Source organism: Moschus berezovskii, chromosome 20 (genome assembly GCF_049115385.1).
Source record: "Moschus berezovskii isolate FMDL1 chromosome 20, NW_MosBer_1.0, whole genome shotgun sequence".
Classification (NCBI taxonomy): Eukaryota; Metazoa; Chordata; class Mammalia; order Artiodactyla; family Moschidae; genus Moschus; species Moschus berezovskii.
In genome coordinates, this window is record NC_142479.1 from 44,228,061 (window position 1) to 44,252,974 (window position 24,914).

General features: G+C 42.5%; 1 protein-coding gene across 1 annotated transcript in view; it reads left to right on the forward strand.

Moving 5' to 3' along the window:
* The window catches only part of COX10 (cytochrome c oxidase assembly factor heme A:farnesyltransferase COX10), a 109,667-nt gene that overhangs the window by 64,944 nt on the left and 19,809 nt on the right, over nucleotides 1-24,914 (forward strand). Inside the window, exon 5 of the mRNA XM_055407319.2 lies at nucleotides 17,501-17,571. Within this exon, the coding sequence (XP_055263294.2) occupies nucleotides 17,501-17,571 (71 nt within the window). The remainder of the gene's footprint in view (nucleotides 1-17,500; nucleotides 17,572-24,914) is intronic.

Sequence of the window (24,914 nt, forward strand, 5' to 3'; positions counted from 1 at the left end):
AGGGTGTTCTCTTTTTTGTAATGATCTTATTTATGAGGTTAGCAGAACAAGATGTCTACCTTGACTCACAATGTTAGGAATTAATTTAGGAATTAATTATAGTGAAAGAAGACAGAGAAAAACATGAACATACAGATATTTGCAGGTGCTGATGGCTTCATTTTCACAATCAGTGCTTTATTAACTTAAGCCTTTTCATAAAGTTGTAAAGTTTAGTTTATCTCCTGTGTTGAAATTTTTTAAAATCAGTGAGAAGCCACATGTGGTGATAAACAACTAAATAGGTAAATGTGCTTTCGTTTTGTTTTTCTCTTTTTTTTTTAATTGTTTTACATAATGTTAGTGAGAACACTGGAAGGCAGGCCCTCTCAGTGCTGTGGAGAATATAAATTGAGACAATCTTTCTGGAGGGAAGTTTCGGTAGTTTAAAATTGTTAAAAATGTATATTCTCTTCAACCAAGAAAGTCCATTTCTAGAAATGTTTTAAAGTAAATTATCAAGATACCTGCAAATAGGATATGTATTAAAATCTGTTGGACATGATTTCAACATATAAAATGGACTCAGTTAAATTATGTTTTATCCATATAATGGCATATTATGAATATCGTAAAAGTCAGCATTTCCAAATAACACTTAATGACATGGGAAGTTTGTGAGTATTATAAAACAAATATTAGATTATTAGAGTGAACACAATACATGTATGTCTGAGTGGTAGATCCAAAAGTATTTATAGCTTTTAACCTAGTAATTTTCCTTTTGGAAATGAATATATACAAAGTGGAAGTAAACAATTAACACTTCTTTTAAAACATTGAGCAAAGATAAGGAGAATAAAAATAATTCTCCCTGCAAGAGTTACCATATATTTAATGTTTTAATACAGAAAATCTTAAGGATAGTGTTAAGAGTATGATTAGGAGTCTGATGCATGCTTATCTATAGATTATGAGAGCTTCCTAAAGCAAATCACTTAAACTAAATAGCATTAAGGTAGACCGAAAAAGCCATGTTCTGGGTGTCCGAGGACAGGAGGATTTGAGTCCTGACATTCTAGGCAGTGGAGTGGAGTGGTTTTCAGTCCGATATTGGGAAATCACTGCTATTTTCAGCTGTCAAGTGCAGTTTATGTCTAGATTCATCAGCATGTTCTTAAATAAATTGCTTATATTTCTGGGTTTTTCTTTCACTCCATGCAGACCTACAGTTTTGTGATTTTTATCAGAGCTCTTTAATTCCAAGCCGTTCTTAAATAACAGAGACATTCAAAACATTTCTTTAACATATTTCTGCAACCTAGCAATTTTACTACATTATTGTTTAGCCGCTAAGTCATGTCCCACTCTTTTGTGACCCCATAAGCTGTCCATGGGATTCTCCAGGCAAGAATACTGGAGTGAGTTGCCATTTCCTTCTCCAGGGGGTCTTCCCGACCCAGGAATCGAACCCACAGCTCCTGCCAAATCTACCGCATCACAGGCGGGTTGTTTACTCTTGAGCCACCAGGGAAGTCCTTTACTGCATTAAAATAAACTAAATCACAATTCTCTGCTTTCAGTTCTTTCAAGTATTTCATACAGTGATGACCATTAAAGGGACACGCATTAATAAAATTTCCTTTCAGTTCAGTTCCGTTCAGTTGCTCAGTCATGTCTGATTGTTTGCGACCCCATGCCAGGCCTCCCGGTCTATCACCAGCTCCTGGAATTTACTCAAACTCATGTCCATTGAGTCAGTGATGCCATCCAACCGTTTCATCCTCTGTTGTCCCCTTCTCCTCCCAACTTCAGTCTTTCCCAGCATCAGGGTCTTTTCAAATAAGTCAGTTCTTCGCATCAGGTGTCCAAAGTATTGGAGTTTCAGCTTCAGCATCAGTCCTTCCAATGAATATTCAGGATTGATTTCCTTTAGGATGGACTGGTTGGATCTCCTTGCAGTCCAAGGGACTCTCAAGAGTCTTCTCCAACACCACAGTTCAAAAGGATCAATTCTTCGGTGCTCAGCTTTTTTTATAGCCCAACTCTCACATCCATATATGACTACTAGAAAAACCATAGCTTTGACTAGACAGACCTTTGCTGGCAAAGTAATGTCATTGCTTTTTAATATGCTGTCTAGGTAGGTCATAACTTTTCTTCCAAGGAGTAAGCATCTTTTAATTTCACAGTTGCAGTCACCATCTGCAGTGATTTTGGAGCCCGAAGGAAATAAAGTCTCTCACTGTTTCCCCATCTATTTGCCATGAGGTGATGGGACCAGATACCATGATTTTAGCTTTCTGAATGTTGAGCTTTAAGCCAACTTTTTCACTCTCCTCTTTCACTTTCATCAAGAGGCTCTTTAGTTCTTCTTCACTTTCTGCCATAAGGGTGGTGTCGTCTGCATATCTGAGGTTATTGATGTTTCTCCCAGCAATCTTGATTCCAGCTTGTGCTTCCTCCAGCCCAGCTGTTTCTCATGATGTACTCTGCATATAAGTTAAATAAGCAGGGTGACAGTATACGGCCTTGACGTACTCCTTTCCCTATTTGGAACCAGTCTGTTGTTCCATGTCCAGTTCTAACTGTTGCTTCCTGACCTGCATACAGGTTTCTCAAGAGGCAGGTCAGGCGGTCTGGTATTCCCATCTCTTTAAGAATTTTTCACAGTTTGTGGTGATCCACATAGTCAAAGGCTTTGGCATAGTCAATAAAGCAGAGATAGATGTTTTTCTGGAACTCTTTTGCTTTTTTGATGATCCAGTGGATGTTGGCAATTTAATCTCTGGTTCCTCTGCCTTTTCTAAAACCAACTTGAATATCTGGAAGTTCACAATTCACGTACTCTTGAAGCCTGACTTGGAGAATTTTGAGCATTACTTTAGAAAGGAGTATATATTGGTTTACAGCTCTTGTCTAATCTTTTTCAATACACATACACAGGTGTTATATTATATATGGCGTGTCATTTTATTTTTTCTCTTAATACCAAATCATGAACTTCCCATGTTACTAAATATTATTTGCTTTTAAAAGGTTTTTTTATCAATTTTGTATGTTACGCTGTTTCATAAATAAAGCAAAATTTGCATTAACTAAGCCCACATTGTTTCTATATTGGAATTGTGTCCAATAATTTATAACTGATTCCACTGCAAGTGAGCATATCTTTGGTTCTTTTTGAAAAGAATAAGATCATTTGAAATGTAGTCTCCAGATTATTGTGTTATACCCCTAATGATAACTGCCATATTGGTGGCAAGAAATGTTACTTTAGGTTCTTATTTCTTACTTGTGAAGGGTTAGCCCAACTATTCTTAAGCAGTAGCTGGACAAGTAAACATAGAATATTAAAAAAAAAATTTATTGGAGTATAGTTGCTTTACAATGTTGTGTTAGTTTCTGCTGTACAGCTGAGTGAATCAGCTATACACAAATATATTTCCTCTTTTTGGATTTCCTTCCCACTTAGATCTAGATCACTGCAGAATATTCAGTAGAGTTTCCTGGGCTGTACAGTATGTTCTCATTAGTTACCTATTTAATACATAGTATCGATAGTGTAAGTATTTAATACATAGATATCGATAGTATCAAGCCCAGTTTCTCAATCCATCCTATCTCCCCCCCTTCCCCCTTGGTATCCATACATTTTTCTCTATGTCTGGGTCTCTGGTTCATTTTTGCAAATAATTTCATCTGTTCTATTTTTCTTGATTGCACTTATAAGTGACATTATACAATATTTTTTTTAATTTTTTTTTTATACAATATTTTAAACATAAACTTTTGCTAAAAGTTCTCAGGAATGTTGTACCCCAGTCCTGGTGGGCCAAATTTTGGACATACCGGTCTTGAGACTCAGTCTTTCCTCCCCCTGAACCTGACTCTCGGCAGTTATCATCTTCATTTCTGTGAATCTTACCATGTTGCCTCTTATTAAATTATAAATTAAGGATCTTAGGGTTGGATGATATCACCGACTCAATGGACATGAGTTTGAGCAAACTCCGGGAGATGGTGAAGGACAGGGAAGCCTGGCATGCTGCAGTTCATGGGGTCGCAAAGAGTCGGACACAACTTAGCGTTTGATCTGGAGCCAGGGTCTCTGTCTCATGGCACCTGAGAACCTCCTCATCCCTGGAGTGTCTCGTGCTGAGGCCTCCGGTGCTGGATAGTGTGTAGGACCATGATTGAGCACAGGGACTCAGCCTGCCCGGTTTCAAATCCAAGCCTTAACAACCTTGGTTAATTCCTTGTCTGGGCCTCAGTTACCTCATCTTTCAAAGGAACACAATGGTAATACTTATCTAACAGAGATAAGGCTTGGGATTTCCCTGACAGTTCAGTGGTTAAGACTTCACCTTCCAATGCAGGGGTTATGTGTTCAATTAATCAAGACTTCGAAAATAGTCCATGATTTTAAAAATATATATTTAAAAAAGAAGATGGGGAGGGTGGGAGATGGGATAAGACAATGCACAAAACACTGAGCCCAGGCGTGGAAATAGTAAACCCCGTGTGAGTGACAGCCACTAACGGGACGTTATTCCTGATTCATTCAGAATAAGTCAGTGCATTGCTTTAGCCTTATCAGTGTTAAGAAGGCGCTATCCCATTGCTGTTCTGTGTTTGCTTCTCCGTTACATTCATTTGGTTATGAAACCTCTTATAGGTCTTCACCTGCCTCGCGTTGTGACTGGTTATTATGAGAAGCAACTATTGCCTGGAAAATTCCATGGACAGAGGAGCCTTGCAGGCTACAGTGCATGGGGTCGCAAAGAGTCGGACACAACTGAACGACTTCACTTTCTTTTTCACAGGATTAGCCAGGATCTGTCCATTATTTCTTTCATAACAAATTTTAAGAATGTTTCAAAGGGAGTTACCTATCTATTTTCATAGTGTCTAAACAAGACAGTGGTTTTTTTTGAAAGTAAAATAAATTACATAGTGATTACAGGCTTAGCTATTTTGTTCCTCAGCATCACAGCTCAGAGTGGGAAACTGCGGGTGTGCACACCTGAGGCTTTCTGTTGGCACCTAGAAGAATCCCTCTGTTGCCTCTAATATTTAATATTGGAAAGGGTTTCAGCTTGTAGTCCTAGCTTGCTGGTCTCAGTGTCTGTAAATTCTTAAGCACATTAGAACATGTTGTAAAAGTAAAAAATAAAAATTCTGAGAAATATGGCCTTAGCAAACTACATCCATGAATAAACAGATAAAGCTATGGAAAATATAATTTAAAGGAGAGTTCTTAAAAGTGAAGAAACCTTTTCTAAAAGGAACTTCTTCTCGAAGTCTGTTTGACCTACGATGTTCATAAAGACTTTCTCCCTCAAACTAACCTTCAGAAAAGCATTTGTGATGAAGCTTCTACGTATCTAATGTGTTTTGGAAAACCTAAAATATTTAATGTTGTTGGGAAAATGTAACGTAACATTTAATTTTTAAAAAATATTCCCAGACCATCTGCAAATCTTTTTAAATGTAGCCACATGTATCTGAATAGTTTATTCTCTGTGCTTATTATTTTTCTCATTATTACAATAAAAACAAAATTTGGGAAACAGAGCAAAAACCCATAGACCCAGCATTCCAGACAAATTATAAATTATAAACTGCATTGTTAGTGTTTGAAGCATTTTTCCAGACTATTAAAGTCTTAATTATCATTTTTAATGACCACCTGATAGTCCATAAAGTTGTCTTACCACATTTTAACCATTTCTTTAATTCCCTTCCAGCGTTTATCTGTTAGAAGCAACTGCAGCAGACACTTAACTTTTAAAAAATATTTATTTATTATTTATTTTGGCTGCATCGGATCCTAGTTGTGGCATCTTTTGTTGCAGCTCTCGGGCTTAATTACCCTGTGGCATCTGGGATCTTAGTTCTCTGAACGGGGATCGAACTAGTGTGCCCCCTGCATTGGGAGGTGGATTCTTAACCATTGGACCACTAGGAAAGTCCCCATTTAAATTTTCATCATGTAGTTTTCTCCTCTACTTCTAGATCATTTCCTTAATATGTTGTTTGTTGCAGAAGTGGAATTTATTAAAAACGAACTAAACTCATTCAGTTTCGAGTTCCTTTACTGCCCTTCATAAGAATGTTTTCTTTTTCTTTTGTAAGTGATATTGAAATAATATATTCTTATTTTCATGTTCCTGTTTGTTTTTATTTTAATTTCAATCATTTTATATTCTTAATAGTAATTTCATTGACATCTTATGAAGCAATACAACATTTAGATTACTCAGTATTATGTAATATCTGTGGCCAGTAACCTTCAACCAGCCTGTTCATTTAATTGCAGTATTTAATTGCACTATTACATCTGATCTCTTGGTTGCATAGCTTTCGAAATCTTGATTTGTGATGGTAATTTTCTTTTAAAAAAATAAACTTCCAATAGAATTGATTTTAATTTTTAAAAATTAAAAATGTTTGTCAGTATGATAAAATGATGTCTCAAATGTATTTGATTATAACAGCTATCATTTTGAAAAATATGTTAGTATAAACTAGATTCTGCTTTATTTCTGTTCCTCATACATTCTGCCAAGAATTCATATGCAAATATTTTCTAGGATCTTTAAGCCTAATTGTAAGTCATTGTGCTGGTTTACCTGTAAAAGATCAATTGACAAAATCCCAACCCTTTCTTCCAAGAATGACTTGTCTTGTTAATCTGTATTATCCCTGTGAAGACTGCCTTTTAAAGAATGAGAAGTATGTTAATCGCGTCTCACTGAGGAGTAAAAGTCACTGTCAACTGATAAACTAAAATAAATGTCTTAATGGTTAGGTAATTTGGCAGACTGTTTTTTATAAAGACACTTATTATCTAACATTGATTTTTTATCATGACATTTAATTATAAAGGGTCTGTTTACCTTTCCATTTGTTGTGGATTTTGAGGGGGTGGTCGTGGTTGTTGTTACTTACTATTAATATTTTATCCTGGCACATAAATGTAGGATTTCAATACCTCACAGGAGAGAAGCAGTACCTGATATGGAAGATTTTTTAAAATACAGGAGAGTTGTGGTCCATTTGGTATTTCTAAAGTAAAATCTCTGATTGAATGTGCATTCAAAGAAGTTCTTACATGTTTTACGTGTAAATTGTGACCCTGGGTACTGGTTAGCATTTGCCTGGTGCCAGCACCTCGTCGTCATTTGCTACTGTACCCATCGCCACATGGAGGCTTCCTTCTGCTGTTGTCCCACATCACCAGCAGTAAAGAGGGAGGGACACACATCTCAGAAAACCTGCCCTCCCACGTGCCGTGCCAACTCCCTTCAGTTACATCCTACTCTTTGCAACTCTGTGGAAGGTAGCCCACCAGGCTCCTCTATCCATGGGATTTCCCAGGCAAGAATATCGGAGTGGGTTGCCATGCCCTCCTCCAGGGAATCTTCCAGACCCAGGGATCGAACCCGTGTCTCTTACATCTCCTGCAATGGCAGACAGATTCTTTACCACTCGGCCACCTGGGAAGCCCTCCCACTCGAGTGTATTTAAAAAGAAAGTGGAAAGAAAGGTGCTCATTAAAATCAAAACCTTTTCTTAATAAGTGTTTCATTGAGACATTAATTCTCTTAGAAAACTAGATTGCCACTTCACACAGATTCACACAGATAGTTGTGCAGACATAGAGAAGCATGTATATTCCCAATATTCTAAGAATTGCCTCTGAGGCAGTAATACAGACAGAAAATACATGGATATGTCATCAGTTACAGTTCTTTAAGTATTGGGATTTGATGGCCGATAAGTGGCTTCGCCATTCATCTAAGCTGCATAATCATACAAATAAATTCACAGACACTAGTCAACTACTGTAATTCATGGGCATTTTTAAATGTTTGCCCACTTTCTGGGATTGCATTAGTATTTAACAGAAAGGTTAGGCATATTTAAGTTCTCTATATGCTGTGTTTAATTAAGTTAAAACTTTTAAAAAGTTTTCGTTGAAAAACTCAAAATGAACCTCAGAACTCTATTCTACCTTTTCTTCCTAGAAACTCTGAGTAATCTGGAATTTTTATCCACACATCTTAGAAAAGGAAACATGTATTCCACAGGAGGGCTGAAAGTATTCTGTGTACAGATGGAAAGCTTTTTCTTCTGTGGATTGACCACTGTGTTATTTCAGGGTTTTTTCAGGGTCATTCTGTAAGGTGGTCAGTGCACATGTTCTGCTCTCAGAAAATGGAAACCATGTTGCATCGGTAGTTTTTGCTTAGCTTCTCAGGAAAGAAGTTATATGTACTTCAACTTTTGAGGATCCTGGGAAGTTACCCAATATCCCATCCTTGTGCATGACAGGTGTCTTGCCCTACCAAAAGGATTTTCAGCCGTTTCCTGTCTTTCAGCAAAGGAACCATAGGCCCAAGTCTATGCTGAGATATATATTCTGAATATATCAGACACAGAATTGAGGCATGTCCAGTCATCAGACTGAAAGAAAAGCAGTGGGAATAGAGGAACAGAAAAGACTGTGAAAAGCTGTCGAAAGTGTTCCACTTAGTGACAACTTATACATGTAACACCTGTGTTCCCTTAAGGCTTTGAAAATGTGCCAGTATATTTTATGTGCTATTTTATTTTTTGATACAAGTATTTTATCTTTATTACTATTTTGATGTAATATTCATTGTTTTTATTCACCATTCCAGTTTTTTTCTCTTTCACTTAAGTTCCTGAAGAAGCACATTTTGTAATACACCTGCTTTTAACAAAGACTTTCAAAAGCTTATTTAAAAATAATTTTAGCTAATTGACAGGAGACTATTTGAGAATTATCTGGGAAAATGGGCAGCAGAGAAATTTTATTGGAGTTGAAATGCATCTGTAATTGTACCCCCATCGTAGAATCTCAGTGACAGAAGGAAACAGGATCATTCAAGAGAGTTTTGAGCCACCTTGCTTAGGATAATATAGTGAATGAGGTAGTTGCTTACTCAAAAACATCTCCCTTTGCACCCTCTAGGATCTCAAGTTCAAAAAATAAACTGTAATCTTAGAAGAAATGTGTTAATCTTCTAACGCATTATTGAACATTTACAGAAAGCACATGTAACTATTTTTTTTAAGGTATACATTCTCTGATAGGCAAAATGAATGAGACGTATTTTTCCCTATTCCCCTGGCCTCCTCCTCTCCGCACCCCCACCGCCTTGGGTGTCTGGAGTAATGCGATGATTAAACCAACAGGTGCCTGGGTGCTGGCGCAGGCTGGCTCCTGGCCACATCCAGTCAGTTGAGATTCTGTGTCACTCCAGGTTCCAGCATATCGCCATGTCCTCACTGGAGAAGGGATCACCCAGTTGAAATACATACTGCAACCCCTCAGGGATTAAGTGTATTTCCTTCGCTTTATAGTTCAGAATTTTACAGTTTCTTTGTTTGGAGCGTCTCAGATGGCTTAATGATTTCTCTGGCTCCCACCCCCCGACCCCGCTGGGACCAGTTGTTATTATGGCAGCATCTGAGCCTTTGCAGATTGGCCAGTTTTATTTCTCAACTTGTGATACCACCTTTTCATGTCTAGTGTCATCATTCTTCTGCTGTGGATTACTCTATAGACACAGGTGATTTTACTTATTTCTTGCCTTTTAAAATGTTCATCTTCTATGCTCTGGGTGGCATTTAAACTCTGTATTTAGGGGACTATTTCAGAGGTCGGACTGTTGTCGTATTATCACCGTTAATGGTTTCAGTGAACATGCCTGTTTTTTTAATAGTTGTGGAGGAATCCACAAGAATTTATTAACTTGCTAGTCTTGTGTCCTCATTAGATTAGAATGAAGTATCACTACTTGAGGAAAGGTTTTTTTTTTAATCTGTGAAATCCGAGTTCAAAGCTGGGCTTAAAGAAAATATTTGCAATTTAGTCTGTTCACATAAGTCTCCTTTAGTGGACATTCGTGCATTTATTTATTGTTCTCCAAAACTGGCCATCAGAATTAACTATTTTAAAAATGGTTTCTGCAAAGATAGGATTATAGTTCTTGGCAGCTGTTAGAATAGAAATTCCTTGGAGCTTATTGGGAGATTTCTGGAGGGTTCTTAACCTTGCCACGGACCCCTCCTGCTACTAATTGTGCTGGCTAAGATGAGGGCCCCAGACTTCACGTCGTGTTAGAGACCATTTCCTTTGTCGTGTTAGAGACCATTTCCTTTGTCGTGTTAGAGACCATTTCCTTTCGTTTCCAAACGCTCACCTTGTGCTCACATCAGCTGATGACGTCAGGAGATGTGCGGGGTTGGAGGAAATGAAGCACGTTGAGGTATGGATAGGAACAATGCAGCTAAAAGGTGCAGACCGGATGTGCTATAGGGAAAGGGCTGACACGTGGAACAGGTGTTCTGGGAGGTGGGAGGGAATGGGGTCGCCAGCCCAGGTGGAGGGAAGGCGGAGGTTGCATGTGGGTTGAGAATGCATCCTGCCAAACCGCTTCAGTCGTGTCCGACTATATTCAACCCTCTGGACTGCGCCCAGCGAGTCTCCTCGGTCCATGGGGAGGGTTGAGAACGAACCAGACTAAAAACCAACTCTGTGGAGAGGAGCAGAGCCAGTGGGCTCAAGAGGTCAAAGTGGATGGTCCGGGAGTGAGTGGTACAAGCCCCTTGGACGCTGGTGACTGTGAACTTGTGAATCCTTACGGTCCTGTGGGTGGTTGTTGGGCAGAGCTCCACAGCTGAGGTCCACACAGAACACCAGAATTCTGGGCAGACCCCTGCCCCAAGTCCTTCACTGATGACGGATGTGGCCTGGCAACAACGATGGGTCCCTGCAGAGAAACGTGGAGACTGTGGAAGAACTGACAGCAAACCGAGGGCCCAACAAGCAGTTCAGACCCTGGGAACAGAGCATGTTGGGAAGAAAAGAGAAGGGTGCAGGAGGCAAAGGGGCCGGAGCTTCTGTGAAGGGCTTTCCATGCCATGTGCGAGCGCTGGACTTGACTCTCTGGGCAGGAGGGAGCCATGGAGAGTTTTGTGCTGGGAACTAGAATAATCAGGTCTGTACCTGAAAAGATGGTGTTGGCTGTTGTGTGAGAAATTGATGGGTGGGTGGGGAGTGGTCAATACTGCAGACAGGGAGTGTTGGGAGGTGTTGTAATCTAGGCCAAATGATAAAATAGTTGCCTGAATGAAAGAAGTGGCACAGAGGATGGGGAAATGGGTGTCCCTGGGAAATATTTAGGATCCACTTTTCACTCTGTGGTTCTTTCTCGGGGGAACAAGGTTCACTTTGTTGGCTAAGGCTTCACTAATATGGGCTTTATACTGGATACATTTGGTAATTCTTTATTGGTTAATCTAAAGAGAGTCTGTTCAAGTTTTGTATTTGTCTCATGTAGGTAAAAATTTTTATTAATTTTACCCCCTAAGTAGATAATACATGGTCTTTATAGACAGTTGTAAGATACAAAAAGAGTAGTCACCCCTTCATCCTCTCTACCCAGTTGTAAATATTTCTATGTACTTTCCTTCCATCTATTTTCAGAAAGCAGTGTTATAAATTGAGATCCCTCTGGTAGGAGAAAGAGTTGACGTAGAACAGCATTTCTGAATCTCCTCAAAACCAGTGTGACTTTTTGAGTTTTCTTTTACTCACAGGATGTGGTCGTTTAGTGCTCTAATAAGTGTTATGTGACCTTTTGGGGTGAAGCCTTAAAACCTAGCTTAATGAATGATGGCTTGAGTAGCAGATGTGAACACACCCACCTTATTTCAGATACCTCATGGGGAAGAATCAATGGCAACAGAGTCCCATTTAGTTTGTTGATTCTTGGGGTGGCAGTGGGACACTGGTACCAACCAGCGAGCCAGGCTGAGTGCATACCTTAACTGACTTGTGAGCTGCGAGCAGTAGTATGTGACACCCTGCTGGATAAGGTGCCCCTCCCAGGACTTTAACTTATTTATTTAACATCCCTTTTAACTTGATCTGAGACATTATCTTGGACCTGGGAGGCTTTGGGCCGTCTTGGAGTGACAAACACTTGTTGACAGCTTTGAGAAAATGGATGGAAAAGCAAACTCCAACAAGGTTCATGCGTTTGTTTTTCTTTTGAGTCTTTAGAAGAACGTTGCTGCTGTTATTTAGCATGGAGAAAGAAAAAAGTTGCACCTCATTATCAAAGTCAGTATTTCCTGAGCCCAACTTAAGGACAGCTCTAGAATATGTCTACTTTTTGCATAACGTATAATTAATCAGAGTGGGAATAGGAAATTCATCACATGGGCTGAGTTATATTTCTCTCCATTTTGGGTGCCTATTTCATTTTAGCTCACAAAAATTCAGTAGTATCTTACGTATATAATTATCTGTTAGAAGGGTTAATAGGTATGTTTTATATCAGAGCAACATCTCTTTGGAGTAATAATAATTATCTACTAATGTAAAAAGCATGGTGTAATAGAAAAGTGAGGATCTCATGTTTATTGTTGTTTAATCGCTCAGTCGTGTCCAACTCTTTGTGACCTCACAGACGGTAGCCCACCAGCCAGGCTCCTCTGTCCATGGGATTTCCCAAGCAAGACTACTGGAGCTGGTCGCCATCTCCTTCTCCAGGGGATCTTCCCGACTCAGAGATCAAACCCGCATCTCCTGTACTGCAGTCATATTCTTTACCACTGAGCTAACCAGGGAAGCCCATGTTAGGCATCTAATAAATATTTATCTATTGGTATAATAGTGACTTGTATCTGCATGGCTATGAGGAGGAAAAAATGATCCATTTACCACTCTATTAAACAGATAGAACTCTTTGATTCCCAAACTGATTCTGAGACAAGATTAATGTAAATTATTTATTACGTTTCTATTGATTAATGCTTCTCAGTCTTAAACTAGGACGAATGTGGGCAAGTTATTTTATAGGTACGACGTGTGAAATGAAATGATTTGGGGCCGTGAGCTTCGCAGTGAGTTAGAGATCATTTCACTGCGTCTGTCTATCTCCCGTCTTCCTGTTTTCTTCTGGTGATAGAGTTGTCTTGGAGAAGGCAGTCCTCGTCGTTTGAGTGGGGTGCTGTGTCTTTGTGTCTCTCCACCTGCTCCCTCCCTGCGGTCACATCACCCCCTCGTCCCTGGAATTCATGGCCATGGTGGTTCTGGACTTCTGTTTTGGAGCTGTCAGGAAATAAACTTTTCTGCTGGGGTCACTAGGAGCTTGAGCGTCTAGGGCTGCCAGGGCCATTTTGCTTCCTGGAAGACCTCTGCATGCGGGAGCACCCGGAGGAGACTCGGGAGATGGAAAGAGCCAGAATCATGGCAGTACATGTGGCCTCAGACTCAGAAATCCCTAAAGCAGGCACAGCCCCGTTACAGGACACAAAGGCCCATTTTTCTCTGAGCTGGTTTCAGTTGTGTTTCTGCCATTTTACTACCCTAAGAGTCTGCCTCGTAGAACAGCTCCTGGGATAGTGCAGGGCAGGAAATGGGGGAGGAGCATCTGAGAGATGGGAAAGTGGGTGGTGGGGTTGGCACCTGGGTAAGAGGGGAGATTTTCAATGAAAGGAGTTCCAAAAGGTGGATGGGTTTTTACAAGGGAAAGAAACTGGGACAAAAACTTCCTTTGGAAATGAATATAAGCAGAAAAGAAGTTGCTGAGGAAAAGCACATATCATTCCCTCCTGGACAATGCAACTGCTCTCATGTTTGACTCCTTACGGTCTTCCTCTGTTGAGATGTTGGAATTAAAGGCATAGACCCATATTGGGTTGGCTTAAGCTGGAGATCCCCTGGAGGAGAGCATGGTAACCCACTCCAGTATTCTTGCCTGGAGAATCCCATGGGCAGAGGAGCCTGGCGGGCTACAGTCCATAGGGTCACAAAGAGTCCGACGTGACTGAGTGACTTAACACGCATGCACGCAAGGCTAGAAAAGTGGAGATGGAGCCTTGGAGGTAATGGATCCAAGGCATCAACGTAGGACCTCTCCTCCATTTCCATTTATCCTGCTCCGTGGCCACAGACAACCCAAGAGGAGGGAGACATACTTTCCTGGGCTTTTGGTTTGTTAAATCCCCAAGCAGAGACTCTGTTTGAATCAGATACCCGCTCAGTAAACCAGTGACTGTGTCCAGGGTGGGGTAAAGCACGGGGTGACATGGCCATTTGAGACCTAATGACCGGAGCCTTCAGGGGAGCGGCCTGAGAGGATGGGCCTGGGCTGAGCGATTGTCCACGTGCATTCCCCGAAGCAGCGAACCACTGCGGGCGTTATTCAAAGCAGGGAGGATGCATAAAAAAGCTGGTGAACAGTATGTTCGAAGGGCTGGTAAGACTGCATTGGTATTTTATATTCAACATCAGTTGTAGAGGTTTTACTTCTCTGGCTCCAAGTAGTTGGAGTCAACTGAAACAATAATATTATGAAAGGATGATAAAGCACAGGGGGATAAAAGTGTGAGAAGATGAAGCCAACTCTGTGTTCTAAAGTGCTTAAATGTCTCACCTGAAGATACACTGCTTCATGTTCTGGGAACATGGCTTCGATAGCCAGACCAAAGCCGTGACCCTAACTGAAAAGCATTATAGAAAATGCATGAGAAGCAGCATAACAAGCTCTGATCCCATGGTGCTGGGAGGACTTGTCGATCCCTCCCTGGAAGGACCCGAAGGTCTTGGTTAGCTGCCATTTCTACCCAGATGTTGCTTGTCCTGATACATTTCAGCATCCGTGAGAGTCAGGAGCTGGTGCCAAGTTGTGGCACCCTGGGGGCCAGTCGCTGCATCCTAGACCTCAGTTCCCATCTCTGGATGGCTGACTTGCCAGGAACATAGAAACAATAACATCTCTTTTTCATCCAGATGAAAATTTTCAGTAGAATTCCTGAACTGAGTGTGTGTGTGGGCACGTGCGCACAGACACTCGAGAACTGCCAAGAAAGTTATTTACACAAGAGTCTCTGTGTTATATTGGATAACACCTCACCCACATTTAAATAACATGATTTGTAATTGGATTCCTCATTAGTCCTGTGAAATCAAATTAATAGGTCATGAAGGAAAGATTACTAGAAATACTTACAGAATGTGTTTGAATACCGAGGGAGGGAGGGAAGGTGAGCAGACGGGATGTGTGTAACTTGAACTCCTTCAGTAGGGAATATAGACTCTCACAGGCAAAGAATTTTTTAACACTTGTAAATCATTTTAAAGTGTAACTCACTCTACAAATGGATTTATTTTCAGGGATGGTTTATTTACTGTGTCATTTATTGAGTGCCTATTTGGATAGCTCTCTTTGACATTAAGGATGATAAATTCGCAAGTCTTAGGAAGCCTGTCATTGAGATCATAGATAAGGTGGACATATTGAACAGTTTTGTTGTGTTGTTTAGTCGCTCAGTCGTGTCCGACTCTTTGCAGCCCCATGGGCTGTAGCCCACCAGGCTCCTCTGTCCGTGGGATTCCCCCGGCAAGAATACTGGAATGAGTAGCCATTCCCTTCTCCAAGGGGAACTTCCCAACCCAGGGATCAAGCCCACAACTCCTGCATGGCAGGTAGATTCTTTGCCACTGAGCCACCATTAACTACTTTTTTAAACAGTGGGCCTGTTGAAAGTAGTAGAGAAGAGGTCTGTATCAGTTAAGGTTTGATCAGGATGCGGTACTGTGAGCGATACGAGGGTCTACCATAGGGGTTAGGCCTGGTGCAGATCCTGGTAAGGATGCTGTGGGCTGGTGCAACCCTGGGTATGATGCAGGCCTTGGATCTGGTGCTGGGCCTGGGGAAGGCAGAGGAGAGCAGACGGGAGTGATCCTCCCAGATGTAGGAGAGCAAACTGGACCACGGTGTCCGTTTCCCGCTGCTTTCACACCTGCACCTTTGGTGATGCAGGTGCCCTGCACGAGAGCGGTGCGCCTGGCGATGGAGCAGCGCACAGACGTGGCCTGAGGTCGTGAGACGCGGACGAGCTTGGGCGTGGGCTGCAGCCCGCGGAGGTCCAGCAGGAGCCGGGGCAGCTGCGGGCCCAGTGTCCCTCAGGGCCAGCAGTGCAAGCCGACAGGCCCCAGCTGCTGCGTGTAGCCACAGTCATACCTGACCTCACGCCAATTTTGCAGGTGTAAACATGTCCACTCCTGCATTCCCACCTTCCAGGTGCTTCTGCAGGTGCCCCAGACTAGAGCTGGGAGGAGGGGGCATCTGGGCGGCCTCATTCCCGGTGAGCTGAATGGACATGGCACTGACCCCTCAGGGCTCGCCCTGGTCGGCCTGGCGCTCAACACACCCTTCAGTCATACTTTCAGATAAAGTGATGGCAAAATAATTGTATTAATAAACAGGATTAAATTCCCCCCCTTACAACCAACAAGTCACTGATAGACTCCTTGAAAGAGAAGGCAAAGCCCCTTTATTCATCTCTAGGGCATGTTCATTTCTCTTCCGGCTGAGTCGCAGTGTCCCTTGGTTCTCTGTCACTGTAATCCTGTAGCACAAGGTAAATACTATTAACATATACTCAGTGCTGTGATTCATGGGGTCGCAAAGAGTCGGACATGACTGAGCGACTGAACTGAACTGAACAGGTTGGTCCACGGAGAAGGCAATGGCAAGCGACTCCAGTACTCTTGCCTAGAAAATCCCATGGATGGAGGAGCCTGGTAGGCTGCAGTCTGTGGGGTCGCTAAGGGTCGGACACGACTGAGCGACTTCACTTTCACTTTTCACTTTCACACATTGGAGAAGGAAATGGCAACCCACTTCAGTGTTCTTGCCTGGAGAATCCCAGGGACGGGGGAGCCTGGTGGGCTGCCGTCTGTGGGGTCACACAGAGTCGGACAAGACTGAAGTGACTTAGCAGCAGCAGCAGCAGTGGTAGGAAATGGGGGGCTTCCCTGGTGGCTCAGTGGCAAAGAATCCACCTGCCAAGCAGGAGACGCAGGTTCGATCCCTGGGTCGGGAAGATCCCCTGGGGAGGGAATGGCAACCCCCTCCAGTACTAATAGGCAAAACTGAGAAACAACCCCAGTAACCCCAGTATTCAGCACATTAATGGATGTCCGGCTGAGTCACGGTCTCCCTCTATCCTTTGTAACTTCGATACTGAAATGTGAGAGCAAATGCTGTTGACATTTATTCAGTGGTAGGAGAATGGGAGACGGTTAAATGCTTGTGTACAGCCCCATCTGACTTATTAATATTTCCTTCAGACCTGGCCTTTGACTCCAGCAGCCCATTTTCTGAGGTCAGCTGATTAAACTTGGTTGATTCACAGTCTTCGGGATGCGTGAAAGATTCTGAAATTGTGTACGGCACTAATGCTGTAAACCTGAAACAGTGGCTTTGACTAACACAACCATGTACTTAACCTGTGGTTTTCAAAGTTATTGCATGTTCGGACAGAGAACTTTTCTCTCAAGAGTACCAAGAGTATTCACAGTATCAAAATTAAAACAAAATTTGCTTTGGAAAAAGCTGTAGAACTAAAGCAGAAAGAAAATAACTGTTTCATGTTGTATTTAATTTTTTTTTCAATCTTTTTGCAGTTTTTTGAGGTTCCATTTGATTCAAACATGAACAGGACAAAGAACAGACCTCTGGTTCGTGGACAGATCAGGTAAAATCATGAATGTCTGTCTCTTCCATGTTACAAAACGGTCCATTGCGCATCCGTCCCAAATCATTTCCTTGTATTTTTTTAAAGTATTTATATATTTATTTGGCTGCATCAGGTCTTGACTGTGTCCTGCAGGATCTTTCCTGGCAGTGGTCTGACTCTCTCACAGTGGCACGTGGGCTTAGTGGCTGCGCAGCGTGTGGGACCTTAGGTCCCCGACCAGGGATGGAACCCTGGTCCCCTGCATTGCAAGGCAGATTCTTCACCACTGGACCACCAGGGAAGTCCCCTGTTCCCTGTATTTTGCCTTGACTAGTGAAGGGAGAAGAATACCGCCATGCCCCACCCCGGCCCCTGGCCTCACAGCACAGCCAGAGTCCACGCCTGTGTCATCAGCGTGAAGACAGAAGGGCATCCACCCTCTGGACATAGAACCCTCTTAGTTCTCCACCTCTCGCCTCTGCAGAGTTGTCTTGGAGGCAGATACTCTGAGGGCCCAGCCCTGTAAATACAGACTGTTTTCTTCTGTTCCCTCTTAATTTAACTCAGCCATCCTCAGACTTCAGTGAACCTAGTCATCGTTTCCCAGAACTGTGCATACATAAGCCTGTGTGTCCTTTATGGTGACTTCAGGGGATCATGAAGGATGATTCTGAGTGGAATCCACTTCCTCCGCCTTAGGGCTGACCTGCATGGGCTGAGTGGACTGCGGCTCGCAGCGTCTTGAGAAAGTCCCCCCGGGGCTTCGTTCGCCAGACTTTGTGCTCATGCCTTGCTTTTTACCGAGCTACTGTTTGTCTCTGACGCTTCAGATATTGGAAAAACTGACATTGAACACATACTTGATAAACAAGGCATATTGAGATAACTGGCTAAATTTTGAAGTAGTTACAGTGAAAGCATACCTTTTACATCTTAGACCACAAAAAATTTCTCTAACATTTTTGAGAATCAGAGGGAAAAAAATCTTTACAGCTAAAATGCCATTTCATGGCCATACACATCCATGACATTGCATTATTCTTTACTTCGTTTTCCCAAGGAGAATACAGAGGACAGCACTTTTAACTATCTGTCGGTTACCTACATAAAATGCCAATTCTGCGTGTCTAAAATTTTTAAGGTTAAAAAAAAAAAGGCATTAACTATTTGGGAAAAGACTGATTCTTACATCTTTAGCAGAAAGAAGTGTTTTTATATTAAGATGACATCTGTGAATCCCTCCTCACTCTCGCAGGGCCGGTTGTGAGTTTCTTTGGTGGTCTCGTCTGGAGAGCAGTAATTGCAGGTGACTGATTCGGTTTCCTGTGGAAACACTTGACCCCGAGGCCCTCTGCTTTTTACTCTGGCTCCGGGCCTCTGGGGCAGAATTATCTATCAGAGTCTTTAATGGCTCAGGGGCCACCTGATGAACTTGAGTACAGTGTCCTCCACATCACTGAGGAAGCATTTCAGCCCAAGGCTGGACCAGAGTCTCGGTGCATTTGGTAGAGAGCTTGGCGTCTGTGTCTGAGGACATCTGGAGAGAGGCGCTCCGGGGTCAGAACGGCGCTCATACATACCCCAGGGTCAGCTCCTCCCCGCAGAATTGACCTCTGTTAACTGGGACCCATACCCTCACATCTGTGCCTCTGAGGCCGAGTGTCAGCATGGCCCAGGCTGTGCCCAGGGGACCAGGGCTCTGGAGCCTGGATGACGCCAGGGGAAGGGGGGCAATGTGAGGGGAGCAGGCAAAATCAAGACAGAGTTTGATGCTCCAAGCCGTCTGTTCTTCTGTTGTTTTACAGCCTCATGAGTATCCTCCTTCCTTCTTACCTGTCACTCACGTATCCAGTGTCCCTGAACACCTTGCATGTGATGAAGCTCTGAGTTTTGCTTGCAGCACTGATCCTAACTGGATAAAGAGGACTCTGGTTTTTAAGTGCCAGAAGGGAGGGCTCAGAGAATGACGAGTGGTCCAGAGTGAATGTCCTCAGAACTCCTCCTCAGGTAGCCCTTGTTTCTTCCGGGAGGATGGGACCAGGGGTCGTCCACCGCAGGTTATCTCCGCCAGAATCTGACACCTGTTTTTGGCAGCTGGGGACCCTGTTTCTGCCTTCTGATCCCCAAACTCAGAGCCTGGAGAGCAGCTTGCAGAGTGCGGGTCCTCAGTTCAGCCTCCCTGGGCCTCCAAGCTCTTCTGCCAGCCCTGCTACTCCACTGGGTCCTTCCCCTCTGACTTCATATCTGGATGAGCAGTCCTTCTGTCACAGAGAGGAGCCTGTTCAGTCAGCTACTCCATCTGGTTTTTCTTTCCTTCTCCTCTTTTTACCACCAGTCTTCTAGAAGGCGTGGTCCCCTCATCCCTTCCACCCCAGTATCCAGGCTACTGTTTGCTTCCACCTCATTCCTCTGCATGTTGGGTCTTCAAGCCCGAAGCATGCATGCTAAGTCACTTCAGTTGTGTCCGACTGTGCAACCCTATAGATGTAGCCCACCAGGCTCCTCTGTGCATGGGATTCTCCTGGCAAGAATACTGGAGTAGGTTGCCATGCCCTCCTCCAGGGGATCTTTCTGAACCAGGGATCAAACCCTCCTGTTTTATGTCTCCTGCATTGGCAGGTGGGTTCCTTACCACTAGTGCCTCCTGGGAAGCCCCTTCAAACCCTGCTTCCACTTAAATTGACTCATCATCAAACTGGGAACCTCGGCCTTGACCCCCGGGCCTGCTGGCCGAGTCCTCTGTGTCAGGTCTAAGGTCCAGCGAGAGAAGGTTTGCTGGCTGAGCCCCGGTCCAGTGCCCAGGGCCAAGGGCAAGGCATGGAGGACAGTTAAGCATGGGCAGGGGTCTCGCTGGGGGATAGCACCCAGGCCACTCCTACGTGGCTGCTTTATCCAGGAGCCTGCGCTGCCCTTGGCCCTGGTTCTACTTGGTCACCTTCTAACTGGGGTCTGCTCCCCAACCCAGAGCACCCTCTGCATGTCCCAGTCCTTCTCTGACTCATAGTCTGAGCCTCGGGGAGACGTTCTGAGGGGTGATGTCAGGTGCACGCCTCCTGGACCGGGCCGCTCTTCTGTAGGAGCATTTCCTGGTTCTAGTTGGGATTTTCTGTCTTCTCTTCACTCTCCTGTTAGTTTTCAGACAGAACAGAGATACACGTCTTTCTTTAACTTGAAATCCTGCAGACTCATATTTCTAAGGTATATATATATATATATAGCTTGTGTATTTTTTTTTTCTAAGTAATAACCTTTTTTCCTGGTCTCTCCTAACTAAAATTAATCTTAAGGATGTCAAGACCAAATGTTTCTCTGTGTTTTAGAATTAAATAATTCCCTTGTTTAATTCAATTCATTAAGAATGTATTGATTACCTAGAGTGGAACCGGCACTGTCAGTTTTATTGTTAAATCATGCTCAAAAGGCCTCGAGTCTGGGTGGAAAAATTATGCCAAATGCAAAAAGTGCTTAGCAGATGAGATGGGGCAGCCCATAAACATGGATCAAGGGAAATGGAATGAGTTGATACAAACGAGAAGTTCTCCGGGAGGTCAGAAAGGGAAGACTCAGATAAAGAGCAGCTGGGCAGTGAAAGCTCCCTGAAGAAATCAGACATGGGCTGGGCCTTCTCGGTTATTTTCATTTCGTCTCCTTTGAATTATCCATTTTCCAGCTCCCTCACGTTGACAGGGAAAGAATACATGTCAGCTTTACTTTTCCCAACTTAATGGATCCAACGAGAGTGATCCAGAACTTGTAAGCTTTAGGTGGGGGCTGTGAGCGGAGAGATGAAGTGATAAGAGCAGAGAGGAAAGTTATTCTTCGAGGGGATAAATTAAAACACTCGGAATTGGGGGCAGCCCATACCTGGTTGTGAAATGAGTGATGAAGATTGAGTTTTCGAAGTGAAATGAGTGGATTGTTTAGTTGGCATTATTAACTTAAAGAACGAGGTTTAGCCAAAGTATTATAGGGATTTACAGGAGACATTTTTCACATTTACTGAAGGTTTTACCAGTAAGCACTTAAGCAAATGTAAACATTTAGCAGGCTGCAGGGGACCTGGGAATGTTATTCATCCCCCTGTCATGCTGGTCTAGTAGACACGTACCGGCCTGGATGAAGCTCTGCAGGGTCTGGGTGGTTATGATTAGTCTCTCGGTGTGTATATACTGCAAATGTAATAAGAGCATAAACATTTTATAAGTGTAGAAATTTCTTTTTATTTAGTGTTCACCAGTCATTAAAAGTGGCAGAAAGAACAGATTTGGTCTCAACTTTAAGAACAGTGGTGCTAATGTCCAGAACTTTGTCCTTAAAATAAAATCATCTCATCTTGCTGAACCATAGTAGGAAGAATAGGCAGAAGAAAGTCTGTTTTCATATCATCATTCAGAGTCGTCACAGTGGGTGAATGAGAGGGACTCGGGTGTCTCCTCAACGTTAATCTCTCTCTCTTTCTCTCATTGTCATAAGAAGGAAGAATGCATTCATGGCTTTTAGGAAGCATCATGAGTTGTGAATATATGTTGACAGCAGTCCTGGGCATGGGAGATCCTTTGGGCCCCAGGCCCCTGTTTACAACCAGAAAATACCTACAATATTGTAAGAACCATGAATATAAAGAGTTAACTATGACATCACAGTTACACAGCCAATCGCTTGCAGTCACGTGAGAAATAAGTCATAGGAGCAAACACCTTTATTAATACCTGGAGTCGTTTGGTCTAACCTCCTGTCACTTCACTTCCTCTCTTTTCAAAGGTGCTATGCTAAGTCGCTTCAGTTGTGTCTAACTCTTTGCAACCCCATGCACTCTAGCTGCCAGGCTCGTCTGTCCATGGGATTCTCCAGGCAAGAATACTGGAGTGGGTTGCCATTTCCTTTCAAATAAGACGATGTAAAAAGATTTGTCATCATCCTATGCTACTCCCTTTGATTGATGTTACGGGAGCAGTCATCTTAAGATCACATTCTCTGTCTTGCCTGATTTGTAAAGGTTTGTTTCAGTCAACATTTTGGGCCTGAGCCTTAGGTACAGGGCATATAAAGATGAATGGTACAATGTCCATCAGCAGATGAATGGATAAAGGTGTGGTACGTATATACCATGGAATACTACTCAGCCATAAAAAGAAGTGAAATTGCATCATTTGTGGAGACATGGGTGGACCTAGAGTCTGTCATACAGAATAAAATAAGTCAGAAAAAGAAAAACAAGTATCATATATTAAACTATATATTTATACAGAATCTAGGGAAATGGTACTGATGAACCCATTTGCAGGGCAGGAGTAGAGACACAGGCATAGAGAAGGGGCTGTGCATTCAGTCGGGGAAGGAGAGGAGGGTACGAATTGAGGTAAGAGCATTGACATATATACATTCAGTTCAGTTCAGTTCAGTTCAGTCGCTCAGTCGTGTCCGACTCTCCGCGACCCCATGAATCACAGCACGCCAGGACTCCCTGTCCATCACCAACTCCCGGAGTACACTCAAACTCATGTCCACAGAGTCGGTGATGCCATCCAGCCATCTCATTCTCCGTCGTCCCCTTCTCCTCCCTTTACCATGTGTAAAATAGCTAGCTACCCGGAAGCTGCTGTCTAGCCCAGGGAGCTGAGCTCAGTGCTCTGTGATGACCTAGAGGGCTGGGATCGGGGGTGGGATGGGAAGGAGGCTCCAGAGGGAGGGGATACATGTATACATACAGCTGATTCACATTGTTGTGCAGCAGAGACTAACACAGCGTTGTAAAGCAGGTATACTCCAATGAAAAAAGAATGTGCAGTTTGCACCAAGGTTCTGGAATTCTTAAGGAGAAGATTCCTATTGTTCATTTCTGTCCATGAAGACCAAGTTTCCAGTGTAGTGGTCCAATCTCAGTGTTTTCTCACGCCCATGAGGGCAGGGACCACCTACTGAATTCCTCTATGATCCCCAGGTCCCTGGAAGATCCGGGATCCCTGTCTCACCCGTTCACCTGCTTTTATGATCTTTCCTTCATAAATTCGTTTCAGCAATATCCACTTAGAGAGATATTAATTCCCCGGTTCTCAATAAAACCCATCACAGTTAATGTGGTAGATTTGTAAGAGTACCTCTTTTCAAAACAGTTATTTGTGGAGACTTCTCCAAAAAAACTCAGGTCAAAGCTCAAATGTGGGATTTATTCAGGAAATTAAAGTTAAATTGGCTTGGTTTGATTACACTTTTGAGTTTTCTTTTGGTTTTGAAGAAAGGGGATTTTATTTTATAATTTAAAAATCATTTATTCTGCAAAAATGACCACGCAGTATGAGATTAGTTTTTGTGTAAACCAATTACCTGCAGAGCTGCTTAGAATATAACGCCTTGATTTCTTGATTTCATATAACATTTCATAGCCCTCTCTGACACTTTGCTTAAACAGAAAGGCCACATTTCTCCAGTAACTCATGTAAAAGTCAGGCAATTTAAATTGTGTTTAAATGGAATAAGTAGGTATCAAATTAAAGCTTGTATATTCTCATTTGTTCCTAATTTCTATAGAAAATTACACTTAGATAGAGATACTAAAGGTTGGTGTTTAGTAAACAAAGAAGTACTAGATTTTATGGGAAGAATAAATAATTCATAGAAACGTGTTAGCAAATTTCCCCCCACTCGGATCTATTAGTTTCTTTTCCGTGGTAGCCTTGGGCAGGAAATGCCCGAGTAGAAAGACCTCACACTGGTGCTCAGTAGAAAGGTCTCTCCATTTAAAATGTAATTCAGTTTTGGATGTGAGTTTGAAAATGAACCATCATTCTACCCTCAGCATGAGCCATGAATCTATTTGCATGAATGAGTAAACGGATATGAAAGAATTTTTTTTTTTTGTTAGTTCAAGAAAATTGCTGGACCTTTTCCCACCTCCGTTCCCCATCCATCAAGTAATGCTGTTTTCCTTATTTGTATTTTTTTTCCTGTTTTATTGACAATTAGAAATGTTCACAGCGTCGTCACGCCCATTCACCTGCTTTTATGATCTCTCCTTCATAAATTCGTTTCAGCAGTATCCACTCACAAACATATTAATTCCTCAGTTCTCAATGAAAGCCATCACAGGTACTGTGGTAGATTTGTAAGAGCACATTTTAAAAAAAAATGTTTTGCATGTGATCAACCTAGTTTTTTCTGGCTCTGATTTATATTTTTGTAATTTGCTATAATCAAATTCTTGATTTAAAGTTGTAATTGAAGATAGAAATATTCTTCAGTTATAATTGTTATCTTTAGAAACATGTTTCAAGCCATCTTACCTTTATAATTTATAATTAAAAATAGACATTCTGGAGGCCCTCTTTCTCTGGGGTCACCCCCAGCCCAGGGAAACACAAGGA